Below are 23,550 nucleotides of genomic sequence, written 5' to 3' on the forward strand. Positions count from 1 at the left end.
ATGCTGAAAGAAGTTGAACAGTTAATTAAAAAATATCTTTAAAAAAAAATATTTTTTTCATATAAAACACAAACACTTACATACACATCTGTATTACACACACATTACCTAAATGGGGTCTAAGAAATTTAAACTATTTAATTAAAATGTTTCCATTTATTAAATTTTATTTGATTAATTTAATTTGTCAATTTAATTGTTTGCTCAATTTGATCTATATAATAAAAAAGTGTATTGTATTGATTTGATTTTTTTTTTAAAAACTATCTATTTAAACCAGCAGGCATTTTATTTAAAATTGTTTTTAAAATGTTGATGATCACAAATATTAATAATAATAAACTGCGTTAATAAAAAATCAACTCAGCCATTAGGGTTGCACAAGCCAGTGCACTCTTGGTGCCGGTCCTAATAAAAAATCACAAGCATTTCTTCCCCTGACCGTACCGAAATGTAACCGAACCGTGACTTAAAGACCAAGGTACGTACCAAACCGTAAATCTTGTGTACCGTTAGACGCCTTGTGATGTCATTATGGAGAGGTGAAAGAGGATCCTAGTGCAACCTGTGCGACTCTGGTGAATTCAATGCCCATTATATATATATATATACACACACACATACATACATACATACATACATACATACATACATACATATGTGTGTGTGTGTGTGTGTGTGTGTGTGTGTGTGTGTGTGTGTGTGTGTGTGTGTGTGTGTGTGTGTGTGTGTGTGAGAGAGATCAGAGTAATAACCCAGATTATGTTTTCTATTTTTTCTTCAAAGTAGCTGTATTTTGCTTTGATGACAACTTTGCACACTCTTAGCATTCTTTCAGTAAGCCTCATGAGATAATGACAGACTTGAGGAGACTTCTCTGTTCCAACTCATCCCAAACCATCTTAACTGGATTGAGATTGGCTGATTGTGGAGGCCAGATCATCTGATGCAGCACTCAATCCTCTCCTTTTTAAACAAATATATTTTGGTGTTTGGGGTCATTGTCCCATTGGAAAACAACTGATGGTCCAAACCAGTGGCAGGTTTCTGCAAAATACTGTGGTAATCATGCTGAGGGTGAACTGTATATAAATAAAAATCAGGACAGAGAGAAAGACTGAGTAATGTTTTTCTGCAGAGATGTCTGATAACGCATGGCATCAGCAGAGCGTTGAGCTTTTGTAAGTTTGTAAAATCCCCTGCTAGCAAATCTTTGAGGCCTGAGTGAGAGAGAGAGAGAGAGAGAGAGAGAGAGAGAGAGAGAGAGAGAGAGAGAGAGAGAGAGAGATGAAAGCTCTCTTGTGCTTAGAATGTTATATAATAGCCAAAGTTTGGGAGGACTGTATATTATATACACTACAGTATGCTTCTTTATGGCAAGTTTTCACACTTCTAAACTTGTGTATTCACTCAAGCCACAGTTGATTCATTGACCGCACTCATAAAATTCTATTTATTTATTTTACACGAAGCACTGTGTCTGCTTCTGGTCAAAACTATTTCATTTTCAATTTTACCTCCAGGGCTTCAACAAACACCTGACATTTGTATAAAGACTGCAGTACACTTTATACCACATTCACAAGGTTTGTTAACAATAACAAAGTCTTCTCCACAAAGACACATGCAGTGTCCTTGGGGTGATTTCTTTCTTTCTTTCACCTGCATAACACAATAAGGCACAGCTTTCTGGCTCATTCGTTTTTCTTTTTTTTCTTTTTTTTTTTTTTTTTTGGTAAATATTGTGGGCAGAAATAGTTTTCTTCCTAGACCCTGTACACCAAAATAGCTTTGAGAGAGATTTGTGGAGATGCAGGACACAGATTACTGCCCAGAAAACCTGGCCTTTGGCATGCGTTGGAGCACAGAGTTGTAAGGAAATAAGAGAATACATTTTTTCCCTGGCGAGTTCACATATTTCCTCTGGCCACATGCATCAAAAACCACGATCGTCTCAGATGTACCTGCATCTTGAGGAAGAGGACAGAGGCCCTGGAGGGACATTTCCCTTTCTCCTTTTTCACAAGAGAATAGTGAAAGTGGCACTTGGCAGCAGTGTACCAGAGTTTAAATCGAGTGGCTGAGGACAGGAGACAGGAGACTTCTCAAGAAATTTGTGGTTGTCAGTGTGATAGAGACAGTTGAGTATTTCTTGCTGGGCTTCACATACTGGTACACATAGTGCATTTGTTTTTGAGGCACACAGTAAGATTTTATAGCTCCACCCTAATTCCAAGTATTAGAAATTGTGCAGTAATTATTGTGAATGTATTCATTATTGATTTGTGTACTGTTGAGAGGATCTGTTTCTTTTTTTTCTTTAGACCACTGAGACGGACAGCTTACAAAAGACATATTAACACACTGAATGACTCACTGATTTGTCATTGTGAAGCGTAGGAGTCCCCCAGGACATCCCTATACCATGTGGACAAGGAATTTCACTTATATAATTTTCCTTTCCCATATTCTTGTATGAGAATTATAGCCAACTTTTACAGTTGGGCTTTTGAGAAGCCAGTAAGAAAGCTTTGTCTATAAAGATCCATAACCTAAGGTTTCTCCTTTACTGGTGATTGCTTTTGCATTGAAATTCCTCTTTAAGTCTGGATGATATTCTTCTTGTCACCCAAAATGTAACTTTAATGAGCAAACCAATTCCTGGGTTAAACACAATTATATGAGTGACGCCTACATCTCTGAAGGCAGACTGTAATCTGCCATAGTATAGACACTGTACTTTAGTGTATTCTGAGTCCCAAAAGATTCACCCAGGGCGATGCAGAGTGTGTGAAGGTTTTGGTGTACTTTTCCGGCCAAAAACTTCAAAATGTTGACAGTTGTATTGTGATTCATTCTCTCCACTTTACCATGCCATGTGCTGATTTTCACTGAGATACCAAACACTGCATGTTTTGTAGAGGAAGTTATAGTCTAAAAGCTTGAATTCTTTACAATTCTTTACAGTTTGTGGACTTGAATAACAGACATTGCCCAAGCAGCTTAACAGACATCTAGGTGTTGAGTCAGATCTCTAATGAGCAGGCCAAAGAGAGGCACAAAAAAAAAAAACACAAACAGGAACCCATCCTCTTTTGTAAACATTGGACATTGTGTTTATATATTGACTGTCAGGTTGATAAGGATCTCTCTAAGATTTTAACTTGCAAATGTGTTTTTGTCAGATGGCATGCTTTGAGCATTTCAGGATTTTATTTTTTTTTTTTACACATAAACATTCTCTAGAGTTTAGTCAGATACCTTGTGAATGTCTATTCTGGTTTGAGCTGCCAGGAAGTGTACAGTATGTAAAATTAGCCATTTTTACAAAAGTGGTGAGAAGAAAAACACAGAACACAAGAACACACATTAATAGATTACAAGAGCCTTAGACCACATCAGATTCCACTTTTGTCAGAGGCTGTAACCTCTTCTCAGGTTCCTGTCTTTAAATGCCATTAAAAATGTTGTTTGAAGAACTTGGTTAGTAAACAAGAAAGTAGGTTGGATGTGTTTTCCATGATTTTGTGGTCTGTGTTAGTATGATGACTCTTTCCAAACTGATAGTTTCAACAGTCCCATTTCTATATAACAGGAAGGTGTGCTTTCAGGCTGTCGATGTCATTTGAAAATATTGAATATGGAGATTTTGAGAAAGGCACAATTAAATGAATTTCACGAGCTGGCAAAGTCGTCATATTTGTTAAATTGTGTTAAGTTGTGAAGAAGTTGTTTTCTTGATAATCCATGACTGTGGTAAGGAAAAACTCCCTGAAATGGTATGAGGTAGAAATGTGCATTTATTACAGTTCCATGCTTGTAAAGGTGTTCAGTTATACAGTAGGCGATGTGGTCATGAGTCATTGTAGTCAAATCCATTCTCAAAGTTCTTGAGTTGCTCAGTAATTTAATGGATCTTGAAGCTGCTGATATGGGACCATCCCCGGTTATGTTGCGAATTTGCCAGCATTTTATTAGAAGCACTTTTTACAGTAACATACATAATATGAGCAAGCTAGCCAGCTAGCTGATGTCCTGTAAAGTGGGTGTGGTTTGGAAAGGATGTGTCCAAAAGTAGAGCCATATTGTGATGCTTGACTTTTTTCTCAATAGCTCTGTCATATACAGAAAAATCAATTTTACACTCACAATCGTGTGTTCAGCCTAATTAGTATATAGTATAACTGCACACATGTACAGTTTAATTGAATAACCCTTTTGTGTTTTTTACATTTGCGTTACAATCTTGTAGTAGGGTCTAAAAGGCAAACGAAAAAGTTTTTAGGTTTTGATAAATGGTTGTTCTTCATAAGGTCTCTTATTACTCTACTGTTTTTCTCACAAACTGCTATAAAGTTCTTGGGGGCAAAAGCAATTTAAATATCACTTGCATTTATATGTTTGCTAATTGTCAGGCAAAACTTTGTAATCATGACAAGTGTGTGTGTGTGTGTGTGTGTGTGTGTGTGTGTGTGTGTGTGTGTGTGTGTGTGTGTGTGTGTGTGTGTGTGTGTGTGTGTGTGTGTGATTTAATACTATCCCAGCATTAGTGTGCACATTTTCAGTGTTTGTGTATAAAATATGGGGCTGCATTTATCAGCTTGTTTGTCACCCAGTATCTGTGAACTAGTTACAGCACAAGTGCTGATTTACACAGACGCACACCTCTGAAGCTCTCTCTGTCTGTCTCTATCACACGTACACACACACTGCCAGGTTCACTACAGTTGAGAGAGATAAAGGTATCAAAAGCAGCAGTTCTATTCCAGACTCGTATATCATGCTTCCTGTGGGATATACCGGATACACGCACGCACATCACACAAATTCTACACAGTCAGCATCCCGCTAACAGAAGGGCTGCTCAATTTAACATGACCTCTCGCGCTCTTTCCTGCTCTCTTCCTCGCTCTTTGTCTCTGTGATCTCTCTCTTTCTCTCTCTCTCTCTCTCTCTCTCTCTCTCTCTCTCTCTCTGTGTCCATTTCCACTCTGCTTTCATTTCAGCTTTGGCAGAGGAGACATGAATCAGTTCTAATGATTCCAATTCCCTCTGACTCCATGGGTCTAATGCAATTAAGTGAACAGCGGAGCAGAGTGAGAGAGACGACGTACAGAAATACACCACTAATCCAATCAGAGAGAGAGAGAGAGAGAGAGAGAGAGAGAGAGAGAGAGAGAGAGAGAGAGAGAGAGAGAGAGAGAGAGAGAGAGAGAGAGAGAGAGAGAGAGAGAGAGAGAGAGAGAGAGAGAGAGAGAGAGAGAGAGAGAGAGAGAGAGAGAGAGAGAGAGAGAGAGAGAGAGAGAGAGCGCGCGCATTTTAGAGCTCAGAACGAATATCCAGTCAACAATATTCATTATAAATCTATATTCATTGGGAAATCTCAGTCTTCTCATTTCTGAAATAAAGCATCTTTAGCTATTAAAGCAGCTCCGAATAATGCAATTGTGGTGTTAGTGTTGACATTTCGTAATTGCTGGGTGCTCTTTTTCCCTTTTCTCGTTTTTTTTTGTACACTAATTGCTCTTCACCACATTTTTAAATATGTGTGATAAATACAGATAACATTTCTGCTATTGGCCCTGCTGAGAGAAGATTGGAAAATGTGTACAAATACACTTTTAATGGAGCAAACGTCTTCGATAAACGGTATAATATGTTTGCCAGCCGACACATCATTAATTTTATTCTTTTGTAATTACATTTAATGTACTGTAAAGAAGCATATTCAAGTTGATGCACACATTTTTGTTAAACAGGTTATTTTTTTTAAAGCGCGAAAGAGAAGTTTGGGGTTTCAGTAAACTTGTTTAATATGCATTTAACAATATTGAATGTAATTAAAAAAAAAAAAAAAAAGGATAGATAGACAAAGAGTATAATGTCACATTTTTATAATTATCAATAAAACTTTCCAAAGCATAAAAGCAGTCATATCAGGTTACCCTATTGTGGATTGAAGTCCTATAACACCATGCTTTTCCGTGTTTTATTCCTTAGATGCTCTTAATTATAAAAGTCAAGAAATGAGAATGACACAAAAAAAAATCTGTTCTTAAGTAAACTTTTTTTTTTTTTCTTTTTTCTTTTTTACTTTACAGAAAGAAGTGATTCTCCTTTTGTGGTATCCATAAATACATGAGTCATCAAGTGGAAAATGATTCCTGGAATATGAGAAAAAAAAAAAAGATTTCGCAGTTCTGAATGCTGAAAGCATTAGAGATGTCTACAAAATGTAGACACAGAAATCTTTGCAAAAAATTTTTTAAACATAGGTTTTCTAAAAACATTATTTTTCTCAACAAAAGCATCTATCTATCTATCTATCTATCTATCTATCTATCTATCTATCTATCTATCTATCTATCTATCTATCTATCTATCTATCTGTCTGTCTGTCTGTCTGTCTGTCTGTCTGTCTGTCTGTCTGTCTGTCTGTCTGTCTGTCTCTCTGTCTGTCTGTCTCTCTGTCTGTTGGTTTTAATAAAAAATTTTACTTTTAAGCTTTAATGTGGATTATTTTTAAGATGGAATTTAGTTACTCTAAAATAACACAATGCATCAACTCCAGCCTTCAGAAAAGAGACAGACAGATAATACAATAAACAAATAGATTAATATTTTCTCTGTTTTACAAACCACAAATTGTATCCTTCCACCTTTCTTGTTTGTCTGTCTGTCTGTCTGTCTGTCTGTCTGTCTGTCTGATAATTTAATTAGACTAGCACTTTTTTAACATGACTGAGCCAGTGACTCTGTCATTACTTTTTGTATGGGGTTTTAAAGTGTCATTTAATTATTTCAATAACCTCTTAAGACAGAACTCACATAGTAAAACTACAAAACATCCAGCTTTACCAAGATTACCTGGTACAATTTAAAATGAGCTCATTATTGATTCATAGGATGCAACCTGAAGTATAATAATTATAAATAAAAAATAATTGTAGCTAAAGCCATGACAGTTTTGAGAGACACATGGCATGTTCAGACATAAGTTGTTCATCAGCATTGTGTTTCTGGAGCTTCCTCAATTCACTGACACACTGGTGTGATGTCCTGTATCTGTATGAGATGCATTCAGCATTTTCTCCTTAAGCATTTCTTAGACAGCTTAACAATGATGGGAAATAATAACATTTACACATCTTCACAATATCTCTTTACACCATAAAACCTTTTTACAATAACATTAATCATAATCAGCTAGTTTTACGATCATTTGTTTTCACTAGCATTTGTTAAAAAAAGGCCTTGTTTAATGGGAAAAATGTACTTTATTACAGCTTCATAACACTTACTATTGTTATTAAAGCACACTACAGTCAGTGATTATTAACAATCCACTCTGTGAATATAATATGAACTGTTGTTTTGTTGGGTTAGACAATACTTTCTGGAAATGGATCCTCATTGCTACCCTCTGGTTTTCTGTACAAATAAACACTGTATGAAAAGCAGTGTGATTCCTGGAGAGAAGCCAGGCTGAGAGAGCATCATTTAAGCAGTTTCTGCTGACTCTGTGCTTTCTGTAATAAAAAAAACAAAACAGGACTGAGCTCCATCTTGGCAGAAAAACTCCAAAAGTGGACATGATGACCATATGGCATGTTCTGATTCTTTTTTTTTTCCATATTTGGTTCTGTTTACCGTGTGTGGGTGTGTGTGTGTGTGTGTGCAAGGTAAATAAGATTTGAATGAGGTTTTAGTTTGACAATCAATAAAAGCATTGAAACATTGAATAAAAGTGATATCCAGTTTTACAACACTTATAAGATAAGCGCTAATTAACCTCCAGATTTGAAATGTAAAAGAAAAGGCTTTTAATTTTATATGAGTTCCATATGCACTTCTTTTAAATAGCTGTTCAACATTTGGATTAAATATACACTGTATGAACAAAAGTATTGGGACTCTTTTCTTTTTCAAATATATGTGACACAAACTGCCAAAAGCACATTCCATAATTTAGTCAAGCATCTTCCAAGAAGAGTGGATGTTATTACAAAAGAAAATGGGAAATAAATGTGGAATGGGAGTTAAAAAAACAAAGGAATATTAGGGTCAGACCTTATAGTCTAGGAAAAAATTATGATAGGGCACGTAATGTCTTAGAGCAACAAAAAATGTCGAAGTGAGGGATGTGCCTTGTGCCTTCTTTTAACTGGGAGAAATGTGATGATTTGTCTTGCTTTCTTAAAAAATAAATATACAGTCAACCCCCGATAATTTGCGGTTCGGAACTCGGGGACTCGGAAAATTAGCAGATTCTCATTTAGAAAACTAACAGCAAGTTGCGGATTATCTTAACATTTGCGGGAATCTGCAGCGGGACCGAATGTTCAAGAATTTTAGGAATAACATTAAACTGTTTTTGTTAACAAATTTTATAAAAAAATTTAAAAACACTATTGTATCATTCATTTTAAGTGATAAAGCATTTATTTCCATTACTTCACCTTTTCTGTTGAGTCTGCAAAAAGGAACTTATGAATTCACTAAGGTACCATAGTGGCTGCGGGGATGCGTCCAAAATATGCGGATTTTCTGAATTGATTTACGTTCTAAGAACCCCCACAAGTTCCGGGGGACCACTGTATCTAATATTTCGCTTCGTAATTTTCTCTCCTAGGATTACACTGAACGGGATGAAGGTGTCTCGGCCAGATGTGAGGATCGGCCGCTACAGGATGATCAAGCACGAAAGGGACAAGCACAACGAGCCCAATCCCCAGAGGTGAGCTCTGTCCTTCTAACATGCCAAAGAATTAACACACCCTGCCTCATGGCATCCTCGCTTAACACCGGCTCCATGTGGATCCATCCTATTCACTCCCGTTCTTTCATTTCTAATATATAGATCCGAAATGTCCCAAAGCAGGTCATATAAATTTTGCATTTTACAGTCGTTTTATGTGAAGAATGGCAGTAGTTTCACTGTGCTGTATCCAAGGAGCTGCTGCATGTTTAATTCCCTTTGCAGAAGGTAAAACAGTGCCTGTAGACTTAAAGGTGCTTCTTTGTGTAATTAGCTCGATGCAGAATGCAGCGTCTGGCAACAAACATGGCTGCACTCCTGAGTGAAGAGATTAGTGGTTTTAAAATAAATAAATTGTACTTGTAAACAAAGCTTTGTTGTGGATTATTTTTAAGATGGAATTTAACTAATCTTAAGTAACACATCATTGTCCCCTAACTTCAACATTCAAACAAAAAGGGAGACCTATCTATATTTATCTATATCCATCTATCTATCTATCTATCTATCTATCTATCTATCTGTCTGTCTGTCTGTCTGTCTGTCTGTCTGTCTGTCTGTCTGTCTGTCTGTCTGTCTGTCTGTCTGTCTGTCTGTCTGTCTGTCGGTCGGTCGGTCGGTCGGTCGGTCGGTCATATTTTATAGATAGGTAGATAGATATTTTACTTTTCTCATTACAGATCAAATCAAATTAATGAGTAAGAGAGAAACAATATTATTAAGATAATCTAACAAAATATATTTCTATATATAGTTTTTTTTCAGTGTTAAAAAATATTAATAATAGTATTCTTTTAGATATTTTTTTTTAGCTATGTAACTATTTATTAATTTGTTGGTTTTCTGATTTAACGACAAAAATGTCAATAGTCGCTAAATACGAGAGCCTGAATATGATAAAGAGAGAAGGATTACTGTCATTTTATGCAGCAATAAAATATTTTGCGTTGGTAACAATAACATAGTGGCCACTTCAACACTGTTTTCATTTTGTTTTGAACTTGTACAATGTGCTACAGTAGTTGAGAAGCATTAACCTTGCATTGTGAATAAATTAGGGCTGCAACAACTAATCGATAAAATCTCTAATAATCGATAATGAAATTCGCTGTCAACAAATGCTGTTATCGATTAGTTGGGCTGCTCAAGTTACAGGTTAGCGTGATGGCAAGATAATACAGCGGAGAGTACAGGGTCAACTGGCAGTAGGAAAAAGTGTACGTCCCAAGTCACAGATGAAGTCGAAACATCAGCACGGTAAGCAAAAACTGTATAATGTACAGTTTAATGAAATGCTATTGTGTGAACTGTTTGCTAAATTTTATCTACTACAACTTCAAATGTGATTTACTGCAACTTTACTATACTTTCAAATGCTTGTTTACAATGTTTATATGTTTACTTTATGCATATATTGTTTAATTATTATGCAAAATGTTATTCATTATATATTCTAGATGCTTCTATCTTAACAACTGAACAAATTGTCTAATCTTTTTACCTAGAAATGTTACAACAATGTTGTATTATATATATATATATATATATATATATATATATATATATATATATATATATATATATATATATATATATATATATATATATAATTTTTTTGCATGGTTGTCAACTTGCCATCTGCGTTTTTTTTTTTACACAATACAAATGTTTATTTACACAAATTGCTTCACCTTGCATACTCAAATTCTGTTTTGTTCTGTTTTACAGATAGAAACAACCCAGCATGAGGAAATTTGTTTAAGGAGAAATCCCCCATGCACTCCTCAACAAGCAGCCACTATAAGCTTTATAAAATGTCAAAATTAAAGATAGTTATTTTCAATAATTGGCTTTTGCAATTTTTTTAAGTACACTTTTACACATAAATATACCCAGATTTAGGTTTTTTATATTTTAATTATGTATAATTTATAATAAGTATATATTATTTATATAACTATAATTATATAGTTATAATAACTAAATAAATATTTTTGCTTGTTTGATTTTATCCGAGTAATCGGTTAATAATAATAAAAAATAATAATAATAATAGTAATAATCAAAATAATCATTGGTTGCAGCCTTAGATTAAATTCACATACGTCCAACCCGCAGTCAGACACTTGATTGTGCGTGTTTATGCTGAGCTAAGTGCATTCTGTACCTGAATAGTCTGCGTATGAATGGATATTGATGAATACAAAAAAAAAAAAAAAAAAAGGCAAATCAATAGCTCTGAGGTTGAATGTTGTGTTGCAGAGATGGATTGTTCCCAGGAAAAGAGAATGCGCCGTAGAGCAGCAAATTGCAAAACAATTCCAGCGGCTGCCACGGGCAGTCAAAGGTTTGCTCGGCCCTTATCAATCCTTAGATGGAGCTGTGGCTAAGAAAGCAAGACGAAAGTGTGGGGCAGCCATTAAAAGTTGGCATTGGGCTTTTCTCCACTCCAAAAATTCACTGCTGACACTCATGCTCTTTCTCTTTATTTTTCATTCTTGTTGCATCCATCCTCTCGACTATCCTTCTACTTTCTTACTCTTCTACTATAACTAAACATTATTAAAAGATTCTGTTTTTTGTATTTTTTTTTTTTGCCGAACAGCTGCAATGAACAATATGTTAATACGAATCACCAAACTAATAATATCTATTAAGCCATTCTCTTGCTTCCTTTTTATCCAAATGAGTTAATGGAAATAACGAGCACATCCACTCCATTAGCTGCATGCTAATTTCGCATGTGCACTGACACTAATGAACTCGAGCCACCGGTTCTGCTTTCACATTTGTTTCGGCTCCATGATGCTCTATATACACCGCTGCCACCATTACCCATCCATACACACAAACAATAAGCCTTTGTGTTCTTAGTAACCTTTGACCCATTCCTCTTTAGGAATGTACAATAAAATGGTTAACAGGATGTGTCGAGCAGGGTGATGCAGCATTACAGGCCTTTTTAATAATCAGTATTATATTCAGCCCCAATGGTAACTCACTCTTTTGTGAGTGTCAGAGCACATTGTAATTGCAGCTGCTTTCATATTCCCAAGACAAGTGGAATAAGCTCAGTGTGAGGCTATTAAGTGCTGCGTGAGACAAACCCCACCATACAAATGAGCACAATCATCTATTGAGAGGTAATAGTCAATGGAAATTGCTCATCATTTGGTGTAATTTTCCTAGTGCTCCCACTTCGCATGGTCAATTATACAGCTTCATCATTCTGTTGTTCTCAGCAGATGGAAAAATGCTGATTGATGTCACATTCACCACTTCTAAATTTACTTTTAAGGTTAGAGTTTGAGCATTGTTAAATTTATGAGCACTTTATAATAGCATGTATCAAAATACACTGTAATATAATTTGCAGAAAAAGTTTTTTTGTTTGGCCCTAAAGTTATGCCTGGTTTATATGGACACACCGACCAGGCATAATACACCAAAAATTGTCATTTCGAATGGAAAACTATTACAAAACTATTAAAGTAAATACTTCTACAACAACTAAATTACTATTACAACAACTACTACAATAACTACTGCTATAATAATAACAACTACAACAAATATTCATGCAGGTACTGCTACAAAAATATCTACTATTATTTTGACTACTACTAATACTACAATGACAACTAACTACTATTGCAACAGTGACTACTGCAACAGCTAATACTATTATTACAACTACTAGTACAGATACAACTATGAAAACATTTACTGCCACTACTTTAATGACTACTACTACTACTATTTAATTTAATTAGGGTCCCTGGTGGTCTAGTGGATAGGATGCGGCGCTCTCACAGCTGCGGCCCGGGTTCGATCCCTGGTCAGGGAACCAACCCCAGCCACTCTTTGTGCCGGTCCCAAGCCCGGATAAATGGGGAGGGTTGCTTTAGGAACGTTAGGGCATCCAGCGTAAAAACGTGCCAAATCAAACATGCAGATGATCCGCTGTGGAGACCCCTAACGGGAGAAGCCGAAAGAAAGTGTTTTTACTGCTATTTAATTTAATTAAGTTCGATTTGTATAATTTAAATCTAATTATGGCATGTGTTATTCAAACCCATTGTAGTAATGTTTGTATTAATTGCAGTACAAAAGCCATGTTCATGGATTCTAATGGATACCATCCACATTAATGTCATCATCTCGTATCATAGAAAACAGTTAACCATAGTGAAAATATACCAACAAATCCATAAAAAAATCATCAATCCACCAATTCAGAATGTCATTTAAAAATAAATCTTACACACTGCTGTGTTAATGTGTTAAACAAAAAAAAAATACTATACATGTCTTTTTGGTGTATTATTCCAAAAACAAAGTGAATTTAGTATTTTAACCATACATACATATATACATCTAACACTAACCCGTTACTTCGTCTTGACTCATGCACTCAGAATGTGTCATTTTTGTCCATCACATGATTGCACACACTGTGAGTCCTAATGGTGTTACACCTGATGGTGTTTTGATGTTTATGTACTTGTGCCAGGAGTTTTGCCATTTGGAGTTGCTTTGGAGCAATTACAATGTGCAGATAAGAATTAGTCAGCATATTATAAGACAAATGCAAAACACCCTTTATTAGCACATTTTAAAATGTCTTATTCTGCACTATAAGAGCTTTAGTTTTATATAAAAGGATTAAGGGATGCTTGTCTTTTTGATTAGCTCACGTTGGTCCTTTTTATGTCTGACTTCCTATGTTTAGACCTGCAGTTTGATTTGGTTAAGAGCCTTTGCCTGATTAGGGCTGGTTGTCTCGTGTATAAGAGCGCTGCATCATACCTTAAACGTGGATTAATTCGGAGGCTAATCTTGTATGAAAAAAAGCACAATTTATATTTTGTAATTTGTATTTGCTTTAAGCACAAATCCCTTTTCTAAAGCACTTAATAGCAACCTAATTCTGTTCACCTGTAAATGAACGAGTAAGCATAAAGTGAGTGAACTCAGAAGACTTTCACTGTGAATGTGCAGTCATGGGTAAGGATAACAGTGACTTGTCCTTAGATAAAATCCAAAGAGGCAAAGAGAGATTGGGTTCTCCAAGCATGTTTACCTGCTGATGAATGTTTGCCCTCTTTTACCACTCGATCACTGCCATCGCTGCCTTTGTTTTGGTCACTCCAGCAAAAGAGTTGCAGTCTCAGTAATGAGACACCGCTCTTGCCCGAGGTAGACAGCATGCTATTTATCAACATTGCACTGATTAGTTAACATCGCTGCCTCCTGAATATTAACTCCGGTTTAGCTTGAGCCCTCTTATAGACGATGAAGCCGCTCCACCTGAGGACATAAATCGTCAGCTTTGGCCACGGCTCTAATAGGCTTTGTAGCTTGTCTGATGAGATGAAAGCTGATAGCAGGGTATAAATCATGCCAGGCTTTATGAGGACTTGTTTAAAAGTGCACCCTGGTGATTCAGCTTCTATATGAAATGTTCATGATCATTTAGGAAGAAAATATTCAAGAAAATGTCCTTTGGTTTGAACTTTTCTAGCACTAAAAATAAAATAAAAAAAACTAGGACATAGTGTTCAGGACTGAAGTGTTAAGAACTCAAGTCTTTGAGTACAAAGTTATTACAAATCTTATAGCTATCATCAGATAACACCAACATTAGCTAGCTACATACAGTGTTCTTAATATACTGAGTATTCTGATGTAGCACAACCACCCCCCCCCCCCCACACCCCTTTCAAATCTCAGAAGTGCTGTACTGCTAAAACTGCACTATATTATCAATCATAATCAATTGTTTTGCAATTGCAATTCCTGTGCATGTGATCTTTCACCTAAAAAATAAACTTTGCAGCTGCCTTATCTGCGGTTTTCTGATGTAAGAGCATATGATTGGGGTGCTATGGGCAGCAAAGTTTGTCTGTGCTACAAAGAGAACTGGAGGTATTGTGTAAGGAATTAGCACATTTTTGTATCATGTGGCATGTATTGTATCGTGATATTATTTAATTTTAAGTCAAGTGACTTTTAATGTCATTTCAACTAAAAACAATAGAGTACACTCAATGTCTTGAAGAAGTACTTTCAGTTGGTTTTTGGCTTTCCCACACAAAAGGATGGATAATAACCTGGTTTCAGGGATCTGCCACGCATGACAGTTTGTTTACCAATCAGGCTTTCACTTTTCCCTCAGTGTTTTTATTGCTTCTTGTCTTAGAGGGTCTCAAAATACAAGATTCGGTATAAAGAATATCAGACTTACTTGAAAATATTGAAGCAACCAAAGCTTGCTGTTAAGGTTTACATTGTGTGGTGGAAGAGTCGTGAAATTTGAATAATGTTTGTGCAATAAAATGTTTAAAAATATAAGTGATTATTTCACTTTTTGTGATAATCACTGCAAATTACAAAATTGAGTGGCTCCTAGACCTTACATTAGAACAGGGGTCACCAACATGGTGACACGCAAAGACCACATGAGTCGCCCCCGTGGGCCTTTTCTAAAAATAGCTTACCATAGATGCAGCTCACTGATAAGTGTCGCTAATTTTTTTTGTTGCTATTCTTTTTCTATCTGTCACAGATAGACCAAGAGTCAGAAACCGGAGTATGGTTAAACACCTTGCCTTTATTTAGTCTGAACATATACAAGGCAGAGGCTAAAGGAGAAGTACGAACCAGAGAGCTGGTGTAATCAGTAAAGCAGGTAGAATCCGTAATGATCGCCAATGTGAACCGTTAAAGGAAAACCTTTCGAGCTATTCCTCCGAAGCCGAAGAAGGAGCATAGAAGTCCGGTAGATCTCTCATGGCAACAAGTAGATCCGACTGTAAATGAGGTGGAATCGGGACCTTTTAAAGGTAATGGGGAACAGGTGTAGGTGAGAGGCTGAGTGAGAGTTAGAGCCTTGGAGGGAGGCGTGGCTGGTGGTTCCCTGACAAAATCACACTTGCATTAGTGTGAATTTAAAAATGACGATATCAAAATATAGATGACTAGATATAGATGAATATTATTAATTATTAATAATAACATATAATTAAAGGTAAATTGATAAAATGTGATCTTTCAGAAGTGTGTATCAAACTGGTAGCCCTTCACATTAATCAGTACCCAAGAAGTAGCTCTCAGTTTAAAAAATGTTGATGACCCCTGCATAAGAATATACATTTAGACAAATGAAACTGCAATGTATTTTGCTGCAAAGTGTACTAGAACATTTTGCATGTTTTGCCTCCAGGACTGTCAAAATACCATTGCTGCCATATATCTTTATAAAGTGTTTTGCCTGGATAAAACAATAATCATACTCTGTGCTAAATATGTCATCGCCATAATCCTATGTCCTCAAGGTATTGTTTATAAGGGTGTAAATGTACTAAATTGCTGTCTCTGCAAGAAAAAAAGAAAGAAAAAAAAGGACAAGGACTTGATAAAAAAAAAAAAAAAAAAACACCTTGGTAAATTTAAATGAAGATTTTAGTAACACTTTATTTGAACCTTATTATAAATGTGTGATATTTTGTTTCATTGATATCATGTCCAGGTGTTTAGTAGTCATTTAGTATTTTTAGTAGTGATCATTATGATAGCTACATCTCCCATGCTAGCTGTGTTGTTGTGCTTGATGTGACATGTATTTTAACCTCACATGAAAAGTTACTTTATGTGCTCAATGTATTGCACAAAAGCAGGAAAAAACTAGTATTTGCCTGATATTTAGCACTATATTTCTTTTATACCATAAGTCTACATGTTTTTTAATTTACATCACATAACTGTCACTTGTTACTAATCACTTATGCATGTTCCTCGTTGCACCCAATTGGCACACATTAAATTTTTTCAGTGTGGGTGAATCAATGTGTCGTTTCGTCTGACAGCTTTTTTTTTCCTTTCTATGTTCATGTGTTTTTCTGTGTATCTCAGATTCATTCTTAGTCATTATCTACTTTTGCTTAGTATCCATGTTTATGTTGTTGGCTTTCATAGGGTTTGGTAGATTTAGTTGTTTGTATCCACCTTCGCTTTTTTTTACGTGACCAGAAGCTTGACAGTGAGAAATACATTAATGTGAGACAGGCCATGCTTTGTTCAGTTGCTGATGGGTAGTATAGTTATTTTGTCGATTTCAGCATTGTCATCTTCACACTGCATGTTTAAACTCTTTCCATCGAAGATCAATAGGATTCAGACCATGTATCATAGAAACTACATGCTTTGAGTCATTATCCTATTTGGAGGACTAATGCGATGGACTAAGATTGAGCTTGAGATGGACACTGGGTAGAAAGTTTCTTTCCAGAATGGCACAGATTCAAGGATTCCTATGCCAGACATAACAAAACCATTTCAAAACATAATCAAGCCTTCATGTTTCACAGTATTGTGTTCTTTTCTTTAGGGGCTTCATTGTTTTGTCTGTGAACATACAGCTGATGTGCCTCGCCTAAAAGCTCCAAAGTTTCATCTGTCTAAAGCACATTCTCCCATTAGAATTGTGACTTGTCGGTATGCATTTTAGCAATTTTTAAGTAAAGAAAACAATGTATTTTAAAATGTTACTAGAATGTCTAAAATGTTAGACTGTAAATATTTATACCAACAAGTATTACAAATTTGTCCATGGCTCTATCTTCTATGACACATGGTTACATTAGTCAGATCTAAAAACGAATAAATTCTGCATATGCCATTAGTAAGGTATTATAAATAAGATATAATGGGGTTGGTGGTGTGTATAATGGGATTGTTAGTTTTGTATAGCATGGCCTTTTCTGTTATGCAGAAATAATCACAGGATTATATTGTCAAATTTTTATATTGTCACATCAATTCTGTTGCAAAATGCAAATCCACAGGTAAATACTACTCAATACTAGCTACAATACAACCATTCATTATGTGTTGTTATTTAACAGAGACTAAAATGTATACATTAATATGATGACATTCATGGAAGGAGTCTCTAATTTCAGCACTCATATATACATGTCAAAATTATAGATTGTCAATATTTTTTTTTCTATATGTGAGGCTTCAGAACAGAAGGACTGCATATGTTGATGTTTGTTAGTCACAAGCTGCACTTCTTTTCTGTTCTTTTGTTCAGCACAAAGTATACAAAGCTATACAAAGCTAATTTTTGGAGCATTTGACATTTGAGCATTGATTGGGGAAGCAGGTAAAGTACAGTCATTTCAAATCATTACTAATGTCCACAGGGGGCTGTTCTAGGACCATTACTTTTTGTTTTATTCATCAGTAAAGAAATCATTCTATTTCTATTTTTGGATACTGATGCATTTGACATTTTGGTTATAAGAAACAAAGGTAAAAATGTAAGAAATGTGTGGTTGAATAGGTTCCCAGAGTCTATCTAGCTGCTGTAGTAAAGGAATATTTGTTAGACATGGTGTATGCAGGGCTATACTGTCTCTGTTATGTGATTATGGCTGTGTCACATGGTACAATATCATTACGGATAAAGCCAAAAGCCAGGTTACACAAGAAACAGTTTTATAGGCATTATAGCGTGGTTTGAAGACCAACGAACTAGGACAGGTCAAAGAATTAAGTTAAGAATAGTGCTAAGCTCCATAGTGTTCTAGAACTGTATCCACATAATTTCTCTGCCACTTGGGTTATTGAGTTTGTTTTCTCGTGGCAAGTCTTTTCCTGTGTGTACTGTCTTTGTAACTTTAATGTCATGTGACCTTGTGTCACAGAACCTAAGAGACACCTTGTATACTATGTTACAAAACACACTGCGTACTTTGCATAGTTATTGCATCATTACTATGCAGATCCTGTACATTGCTGCTTAATTTCGAATGAAAATGGCATGTGCATGCTGCATAAATCTGAAGTAATTTATGAGAGCAGCAAAAAATCACTCAAATATGCACAACTAAGTGCAATTTATGTAATGCACTCTAATTTTTCCCCCCGGATACAGTTGGCCTTGTTCCTATGCCACTGCCAGGAAGCTTTTGAATTACTGGCATGAATGTATCAGTGATGGAAATGAAAAATTATATAAAGACACCCAGGCCTAGCCTAATAATAACTGCCTTCTGTGAGTATTATTACTTCAGTCATCTCAAGACGACAATGTAGAAGTGACAATGTAGAAGAGGTTGGCAAATGAATATATCCTCTGTGCACAGCTCGAGAGCCTGCTGTACTTCAAGGCCAGGGGGATGCTTGAGGATGTTACACAAGTGCCGTTAGATTTAACGTTTGAATCAGTAAGTCAAGCACAGGATACTTTTCGACGACTTTGCACTGCTTGCTCCACTGCTGGAATTGTGATTGATGAAGAGGTGCATCCAAACACAAGAATTCTGGACAGAAAGTCGTTTTGAATGCTCTTTCTTAGCAACTTTGTTAGCTTTTGTTTAGGTGACATCATTTTTTGGAGAGTAATGACTCATGGTTGAAAGAGGCTTATTTCAGTCTTCGCATGAATGGAAAGCTTGTAGGTTTGAGAACTATATATGGTGTTTCCCAGTGCACCACACTAATGTGTGCAATAGTTTGCTGGAGTGTATGTGTATGAGTGCAGAAGAAACTGAATTCAAAAAGGAGGGACGACTTCTCTGTTATCGCTTTGCCAGTTCTGCCATCTACTGGCTGAGGGTGTTATAACAATGGAATATTGGATCTTTTTGATGTTCAGGATGAATTTCCTCAGAGTGGTGAAGTTGATGAAAAGTGCACAAATGTAAAGGGTAATTGTTCCTAGCATGACAGTTTTTTTTATTTCTGATGTTTTAGGCCATAGATCTGACATTTTCATCATTGTAAATGTATTATTTAGCATTGGAATGGTTGCATGTTGTTTTGTTGGTTTTCCCTTAAGCTGTTAATTATGTCAATTAATGATGACATACAGGTAACCAGGAAAGCGTTCATGTACTATTTAAACGTCATCTTGTGAGGCCTCTTCAGAATACCCTCAACAGTAGAAATTGAAAGCAATCCGCATTTCTTTTGTGAATCCCCTTAAAATGTGATCTCTTGCTTTTTTGTTCTTGACAGGTTCAATAAAATTCAGAATACAAAGAACACCATGAGGAAGGACGGCATCAGCTCGCTGACATATCGCCTGGTCTCGATTAAAAAGTACCCGCTGTACACCAACATCTCAGTGGAGATTGGTAAACCACCCCCCAGACCACTCAGAGGATAGACCACGGCCAGGTCCACACAAACACACACACACACACACACACACACACACACACACACACACACACACACACACACACACACACACACACATACATACATACACCGGCCATGGCTGTGTGCCTCTGTGTGCAGCACTGGAATGCTGAACAGGTTAGTTCTCAGGAATACACTGAACTTGTTGTGGATTTAAAAACCATGAATCCTCTTCATTTCAGAGCTCGGACAAGCCATAGCGATATGAACGATGCTCTAATCGACCTTTCCGGTCAAACCTGGATGACTCAAATAAAACTTTATTTCTGGGCACAATCTCAAAGGAGAACCCTGTTCACTTGATGTACATCAGTCAGAACGTTTGAGAATCGAATGTCTGTTTTCTACCTGCAGCTGCTGCAGCGTCTAACTCTTTCGCTCATCATATCTGCGAAGCTGGAGATGATAAAGACACTTAATCTGTGCTTGACAAAGCATCTGAAGCATCTTCTCTATCGTTTTTTTTTTTTTCTGTTCTTTCTTATTTTGTATTTCTACTTCTACTTCCTGCTCTGTGACTTCAACCATGGAAGCACTGATTACGCTGAAAACTTTCGGCGAACGGATTTGCATAGAGGGTGCACAGGTGCCTCGGCAACCTTTTATTTGCCCTGACTGGAGCCCTGCCTTTTGTGGTCCAGAATGGGACTGACTGGGAACTCTTACTTGGAGACCATGGGAATTCTGGAAAATGTGTACATGGTCACCACCATCATATTCTTTAGAAGCTATGTGGAGTTTCTTTTTTTTATTAATTGCAAATTTTTGCATAAAGTAGGTATTTCTTTTTTTAACTTTATGCACCTTAATATTAATTACTTTGTGTGTGTGAAAGAGAGAGAGAGGTCATGCTCAGAGAACACCACAGTGAACTATTCTTTAACACTGGAATGATTATTTTGCAATCATGCTTTGTCCTCACGCTTCTTTTTCTTTTTTCTTTCCTTTTTTTTTTTTTTTTTACTTACGCTTTGATCGTTTTCATTTTCTGCCTATGCACACCATACTGATGCCTTCAGACGTCTTAGGAGGTGCTCGTGTGTTCTACTTTAGAGGTCTGTGTTAAGTTTAATCCAGCCACCCAATTCTTTTCCTCTGTCATTCCTTTTCATTTCATTCCTTGCCTTCTGTTTGACTCCTAGTCGTTTAGTTTTAATGTGCCATGCTTTTCTTCCACGTCTGCATCAGTGGTGAGTAAGGTTGTTTTTAACGTCCTACCTTTTAGGGAACACTTCTCTCAACCGCTAATTGCATCTCGGAAATGTACAAAGCTGCCCTGTTTTTGCATTTACAGCTTAAAAGTTTCGTAGAGAAATTTCTAGTTCAGCAAACTTTGTTGGCAGGGACAGTAAATTCAAGCAGGTTATTATGCTTTTATATTTATAATATACTACAACAGCGTTGTGGGATTTTTTGATTTCGATTGGTCAAAAGGTAGAGGCGCAAGCTACAAGACAAATCATAGGATAATATGTACACAAGTATTAGTTCATGCAGGAGTGCACAAATAATCTGTTATTGCTAAAATGGTAATGCTTTGTATATGGTGACAGTGATGTATCATTGCTGAAAGGAGACTTTAGTGTTAGCTTTCGTAAGCTAGTAGTTCAAATATTCATTCATTCATTCATTTTCTCCCGCTTATCCGTAATTCGGGTCGCGGGGGCAGCAGTCTAAGCAGACCCCCGCCTTCGACTGCTGCCCAATCCTCACAGCACCATCCCTCCTGCAGGTGGTGAGCCCACGGGAAGGGTAGTTCAAATATTCAGAAGAAATTAGCTCGGCGAGCACTGTGGCAAAAAAAGGTAGAAAGGAAGGAAAGCTGGTGAGGGACCAACGGTTATAGCTGCCATAACATAAGTGATAACAGACTTTTGCAAGCATTTCCAAAAGTTTTAAACATAACTACAAATACATGTATAGGTACGACTGTTGTTCTTTAATAAATCAACAAGTCCAGCTTGCTCTCGTTTAAGAGGAACAAAAAACATACTTCAGGACGTGCTGAATATAGTCTTTGCATTAACACCTCACAAATGTTTTTCTCACTAACGACACATCATGTCCTGGTTTTATTCCATATTTATTATAATATATTATATTTCTAATACTATACTTATGATTATACAAAAAAACTGTATACAGTAATACCAAAGCATATCAACCATTTTGCTTGTCGACCGTGGTGCACATGTAGCTGATACCCCCCATGCAAAACCTGTTATATAGTGCAGAATCCTTCATGTGACACAAAATCATTATAGTATATTAAAAGTAACCATTATATCAGCAGTAATGGCCACAATGGCATTGTAGTCACCTGGGACTTTTTAACATATATTCCAAAGTAAGATTATTTCCTTTCTGGTTCTTCTTGATGATGTATTCTGAACAGAAAGAAAAAGAGTGGTACATTGCGCACATCATCTTTTACATTTTTATTTCCCACAGCAGAAATGTGTGAGTTTTATGAGATGTGAAGGGCGTATTTTTTTTCCTCTCCTCTTCCCTTCATCGAGTCTGGCTTATGAACCGCAGTGTACTGCAGCAGCCTTGTTCTTTTCTTTGTGTCGTTCTTTCTATTTTCTGTTGTTTTGTTTGAATTGCTGTGAATTTGTACATATGCGACATACGACATACGAGGAAAATAACAAGCTCTGTTTGTGAGTTAGAATAGTGCTGTTGAATTGAATCTACAGTGTAGATGTGAAGGTGCACTTTTTTTTTTTTTGTCAGTCCCAAGAAGGAGAAACATGTTGTTGGAACATAATCTAACTGGTTTCTGAATGGATACCAGATTTTTGTAATCATCTACCTACATATCGTCGCTGCTATATCATGACGCTAGTCAGGAAGTCGTCTCGTTCCATGTTTTGCACAATACAAGAAAGAAAGATGATTGGTCCTTATCAGTGACTATACATACTACAGAACTACTGCATACTGTAGGATCAGCTTAAGCACATTCCGGTATGATAACATTACTGTCGGGAGATTTTATGCTGTATATCCTCCCCAAAGAAATAGCGCACTGTGTGTAGCTCTCTTTTGATGTTTATGCTCCCTTATGCTCCTCTTTCCTCTCCTCCCCTTTGTTCTCCTCATCCATTCCATTCCTTCATCCTTGTCAAGAAAAAGTAAAAAGTGAAATATATGAGAAAAGGGCAGGGGGCGCTCTGACTTATCACACATGAAATAAACTCTGGCCTTCGAACTTGGAGTGGCTTTTTGAAAACCTACTGAATCTACCTTTTTCTTTTTTTTTTTTTTGGTACATTGAATGTCAACATTTGGTTCTATGTAGAATGCATTATGTCATAACAAACATACTTTTTGTATACAATAAAATAAAGAAGAGCTGTTGCTTGGAAACCTGCGTCTTAATTGTCATACTCATGTTTGCTGTGGATAAGAGAGAGCTCGCGCGCGCGCGCGCGTGTGTGTGTGTGTGTGTGTGTGTGTGTGTGTGTGTGTGTGTGTGCGTGCGTGTGTGCACATGTGAGACAGCTACAGGGCCTCAGACTGTCACGGTGTTGACAGTATCACACATTAAGAGGACTTGCTAAACCAATAAGCAG

At 36.5% G+C, this 23,550-nt stretch overlaps 1 protein-coding gene across 3 annotated transcripts in view; it reads left to right on the plus strand.

The window, feature by feature from the left end:
- The window catches only part of b4galt2 (UDP-Gal:betaGlcNAc beta 1,4- galactosyltransferase, polypeptide 2), a 145,482-nt gene extending 122,138 nt beyond the window's left edge, over positions 1–23,344 (plus strand). Inside the window, exons 6-9 of one of the 3 annotated variants that reach the window (XR_014533697.1) lie at positions 8,633–8,737; positions 19,787–19,948; positions 20,155–21,574; positions 21,724–23,344. Coding sequence is in view for 2 of the 3 variants with exons in the window: in XM_083541814.1 (XP_083397940.1) it covers positions 8,633–8,737; positions 19,787–19,937 (256 nt within the window). In the remaining variant the exon portion in view is untranslated. Of the gene's footprint in view, positions 1–8,632; positions 8,738–8,983; positions 9,177–19,786; positions 21,584–21,723 lie in introns of those variants that run through there. The other 2 variants (XM_083541814.1, XM_083541815.1) reach the window with 2 other exon arrangements.
- Positions 23,345–23,550: the final 206 nt, after the last annotated feature.

The sequence above is a fragment of the Silurus aristotelis genome (genome assembly GCF_946808225.1).
Source record: "Silurus aristotelis genome assembly, chromosome: 5".
Taxonomy (NCBI): domain Eukaryota; kingdom Metazoa; phylum Chordata; class Actinopteri; order Siluriformes; family Siluridae; genus Silurus; species Silurus aristotelis.